We start from the raw sequence: 5,061 nt of genomic DNA on the forward strand, positions 1-5,061 counted from the left end.
ATATTTACAATTTTAATTACTCGTTTCGCTACTCTGCTAAAAGATTATTTTTAGTAAAATTCTTAAAGTAGTAGAATGTATAATGTGCTTTACTCTTCTCTACATCCTTTATGTATCTTATAGGATTAATATCGATTTATAACGATAATCATGATAATTTGCGAGATCATTTTCATATTTTTTACAAAATATATCTCAATATTTCAATTGCAAATTAATAAATATTAAATATTAAAAATAGATATTATAATACTCATCTGACATAACGTGGAAGAGAACCTCGATGAATTATAACCTCACGTACACCCCAACACTAACCAAACTAATCCAACGTGTCACGACGCGAACTGCCCTCATCAAAATGAACTGCTAGTGCGCACTATTAGTGTAGTAGTAATACTACTGAAATATAGTAGTGTCACTGCTGATATTAGTAGTGTCACTACTTGTGACTAGCAGTGTTGAAGTGCAATAAGAAATTCGCGGTAGTGTCACTAATAGTGTTACTACTCATTCGAGTAGTAACACTGCTAACTTTTGTACTACTGCACTACTGCACTAGTAGTTTCACTACTTATACCATAATAATGAATAGTGATACTACTGGGATGAGTAGTGATACTATTAGTGCAATAGTGTATTAGTGTACTACTGACGAGTGACGAGTGATATTCTAACGTATTATTGTAATACGTATGCAAATTATTTGAAAAGATAGGGATCATATATTAAATGGATTCTTATGAATTTAAAAAATAATTTTAATAAAATAATTTGAAATATATCAATGTTAAAAATCGATATAATCGGAGAAAATAATTGATTATTTTTATACTTTTTGCAATTATATATATATAAATTGCTAAGCAATGCTTTCATAATGTTTTTTAAATAATTTTTACTATAATTTACGAAAAACAGTATAATATGCAAAACAAAATTTATTTAATATATATCTGCAGTTTCTTTAATATTTAAATTATAATAATGTTATAATTATTTAAATTATATTTATGACCGCGTATATGGAGAAAAAAGAAATATAAATGTGAACTACATTTTTTATAGTAAAAAACGAAATTGTAAGCAGTTTTTATTGATTTGTTATACAATGTGCAGGAAATACATGTAATACATAATGGTGCAAACGAACAGAAATTTAGAAAATATATACACTGCTAATCAGTTTCAACGTTATTTACAAGACGTACAATGCAATAAGTTTGGTCACCATCATTTGTGCATCTGTATGGCATTCTGACGCATTTCGATCGCATTACATTCGGTAAAAACGCAGTAATATTTTCAGTTGCAGTGGCTATTACAAACAAATTTTTTGACGTAATTCGGTACTGTTGTGTACTACATATAACTTCATTAGACGGTTGCAACCTCTTGCCAATGATAATGTATTTTAATTCATTACTCAATGTAGTACGAATACCCAATATAGATTGCAACGTAACAAAGGAACCGTCTTGCAATTCTACTGTACTATTATGTCGTTTTTTAAGTAATTTATAAGATTCCGTGTGCCACAACATCTGCAAAAATATGAACCGATCAAATTTCTCTGCATAATTTTGAATTTCTTCTCGTATTAGAGCTTCTATTTCTGTTTTTTCAATTACTGATAACTGAATTTGAACAGATTTTCCAAATAGCCTTAGATCAGATCCATATGTTATGCACCGTTGTGGGCGAAATACTTCACTCATTCTTTTGAATAAGTTCTTAGCATCCTGAGAACAATTTCTACGTGAAAACGCTGTTGTTGATAATTGTTCTACACTCTTATATCGTAAATATGATTTGCATATTTGTTCTGGAATTGCATTGGAACTTTTGAACATTTTGCTTAATACTCCGTTATAATGCTCAAACGGAAATGTAGACGATGCCCAAAGAGCGCCAAACCTTCGAACACTTTCTGGTATGTGAAGCATTAAATGACAATTAAATTTGTAATATTCTACTCCATATAATTCCCCAATTTCCAAAACAAATGTTTTTATAGCTACTTCAGCAGCAGCAAACTCCTCATCGTAAATTTTCTCTTTTAAAAACACGTGCATACTAAACACTAGAAGAAACCAATGTTTAACATACCTTTCAGGCATTTTATTCTTTAAACATATTATAGAATAGTACAACAGATAATTTTTCCATTCTGAACCCTTCCAAATTTTCCTTTCAGTAATTGATCTAGGTGTTCTCGTTAGTTCAGAAGGCGGTTTTATTTGCAATAATTTATCATCAAAAGCTGCAGTGTGTCTTCCAATATACCAAGGCTTTTCATGATTTGCAGGATCAAAAATTGTTTCTGTAAAAGTTTTTACTACTCCTAATAAGACACTATGTAAATAATCTGGTGTAAATGACTTTATAACATGAAAAACTGGGAGCAGCATGAAAACTGATGGTCCTTTAACACCTCGTATTGAAATGTTATTTTTAAGTGCTTCTTCACAATCTCGTTCATGCTGTGGAAGTGTGCGAGGCATACATATATCTCCCGGATATACTCTGGTAGTTCCTCTTCCTACGGGTACTTGCACACCTTCGTGCAAGCAAAAAGAACAACCATAGTGACCGTTGAATTGTACAATTTCTTGGAGTATCGACCTTGCTACTGAATCGACAGGACTTACTATGGTATGTACTTTTATGTGCACCTCAGGTTCGCCCACTACATTTCGAGAAATTCCTTTTTCATGCAGTACGCTTAATTCCTCGATAATAGGTTTTACAAATAAATGCATGTTAGGTTTGTCGCGACCGTACCATAATCCACAAAGAATCATTTTTTCTTTTCGAATCGTATATGGCAATTCGTTGATGCAAATTTGAATTGGCCATAGAGACAGACTTGACGAACGACATAATTGAACACCGTCAGTATTAAACTGAAGCGTTATATCATTACCGGAAATTACACCACTTCGTACTAATGATTTATAAAAAGAACCGGACGTTATATCGGAGTAAGAATTATTTTCTCTACGCATTAAAGTGTATGTATCGCTATTTACAATAGCACGCAATTGATCTTCTATGGACATTCGTAAAAAGTAATGCATTTTGGAATTTAAAAATGACTCATTAAATATTTCATTACATTGTGAACATATTAACGTTTTATCACGTCTTTGGGCATCGTTTTGCGTATTCAAAATAACGTGGCAGGACGGACAATAATAACTTTTAATGATTGATGTTAACGAAGGAAATTGTTTTAAAAACAGAAAACTGCTTCGAAAAACCATATTAGGTAATAGCATGTCTACCAAGGCGATTAAATGTTGTAGAGCAACGTCTGTTAAGTGGTGTCGAATGGCGAAATGCAGGAGCAGTAAGTAGGCTTCTTCCTTAGAAATTTGGCAACCATCATATAACGGAACTCGAATCTGTAAAGAAAAGTACCTATGCAACTTGATTTGCTTATAATTATAAGAAATAATACAAAAATATGTAAATATAAGTATGTTATAACGTATAAATTGAAGAAAAGTTAAGCAAATAATTAAAAAAAATCTTTGAAATTTCTAAACATATCTTACTTACAAGTTTTAAGCAATATTTCTTAAAATTCTCTCAAATTTAAAAAAAAATTGTAATTTGTCATTAAATATAAAATCACTTTAAATTTAAATTAAATTGAAATACAGAAAAAAATATTAATAGTGAAAACAATACGGTAACAACTAATTGTGAGATATGTTCAGAAATTGATTTTTACTGTATTGTTCTCACTATTAATATTTTTTCTGCATTTAAATTTGATTTAAATTTAATGTATTTTATATTTAACGACAAATTACAAATTTTTCTTAAAATTTAAGAGATAATGTTAAAAAATACTGCTTAAAATTTGTAAGTGATATATATTCAGAAATTTCGAAGCTTTTTTTTAATTATTTGCCTAACTTTTCATCAATTTATACATTATAATATATTTATATTAAGCTTGTTGAAATTTACAAAAAATTACATATAAAAGACGAAATCGTGACAACACTTACAGGTTCATTTTCTTCTTGTGCATATTCTGCATTATCAAAATGCTCCTCTGCATCTTCGAATATGTCATCGTCGCTCATGTTATGTTCGTTATCACTATTATTGTCATATTCAATAGGAATGTTAGTCTCATTATCGCTGTGTACATTTTCGTCGAAAATCGGTTGAAGTTGTTCCATTTCAATATTATTCCATTCTTCGTTATTGATTGGCTCATCATCGTTCATTTGCTCATCAATAATCAGATTCTAGGGCATTATATTCTCATTAAAAAATTTATTATTTATTTAGAAAATTTGTAAGATTTAAGCATATTTTAATTATTTAATAAGCATTTAATAAACGTTATACTAACCTCAGCCGCAGGCTGTGGAATACGTAGAACTTGCGCTCGTTTCTGGCGAGAGCGCAATGTCGAGTAAGGTACTGCATCATCATTACGCAGATAAGCTTTGTAAGAACCTCTTCGTCTTTGAGCATTCATCGTGTATATACCACTTATTATGAGTCACTGTTCTTTGAAATAATATATTTAGTTATTTTTTGTTTAATTTTAATATTTGAAGGTTTATACCGATATCTATAACAATTGACATTTAAAATAATAGAAAAATTTAAGATGTTCCGTTTCACGCATGAAACATAATGCATCATGATATCCTTGTTGTTTATCCAATATTAAATAAGCTAATAAAGAATAAAGTATATATATGTGCATTACCCTTACGAAAAAAAACTCTCAACTTTGAGTGTTCAACACTAAAAAAAACGCTCAAATTTGGGTGTTAACACTTAAAAAGGACGCTCAAATTTGGGTGTGATTTCGGATCATCAATTGAAGGTTACACTCAATTGAGGGTTAACGCCTTAAAAAAACCATCAAAATAACACCGAAATAAAACCCTGAAATGAAATACACTCAAATAAAAGTACCCAAAGAGCACAAAGTCGTCTAAAAGATGACTAAAAAAATTTATTTTTTATTATTACATATTATTTTTAGAGTTTAATTTGTGTTTATTATTCCGCATATTTTCTATT

At 29.9% G+C, this 5,061-nt stretch overlaps 1 protein-coding gene across 1 annotated transcript; it reads right to left on the reverse strand.

The window, feature by feature from the left end:
- Positions 1-1,058: 1,058 nt before the first annotated feature.
- Positions 1,059-4,689, reverse strand: LOC105449042. The gene is made up of 3 exons (XM_011688036.1): positions 4,376-4,689; positions 4,023-4,268; positions 1,059-3,407 (listed from the first exon to the last, which is right to left on the reverse strand). Exons 1-3 carry the CDS (start codon positions 4,502-4,504, stop codon positions 1,179-1,181), a joined length of 2,604 nt encoding a protein of 867 aa, XP_011686338.1. The 5' UTR covers positions 4,505-4,689; the 3' UTR covers positions 1,059-1,178.
- Positions 4,690-5,061: the final 372 nt, after the last annotated feature.

Source organism: Wasmannia auropunctata, unplaced genomic scaffold (genome assembly GCF_000956235.1).
Source record: "Wasmannia auropunctata unplaced genomic scaffold, wasmannia.A_1.0 LD336078.1, whole genome shotgun sequence".
Taxonomy (NCBI): domain Eukaryota; kingdom Metazoa; phylum Arthropoda; class Insecta; order Hymenoptera; family Formicidae; genus Wasmannia; species Wasmannia auropunctata.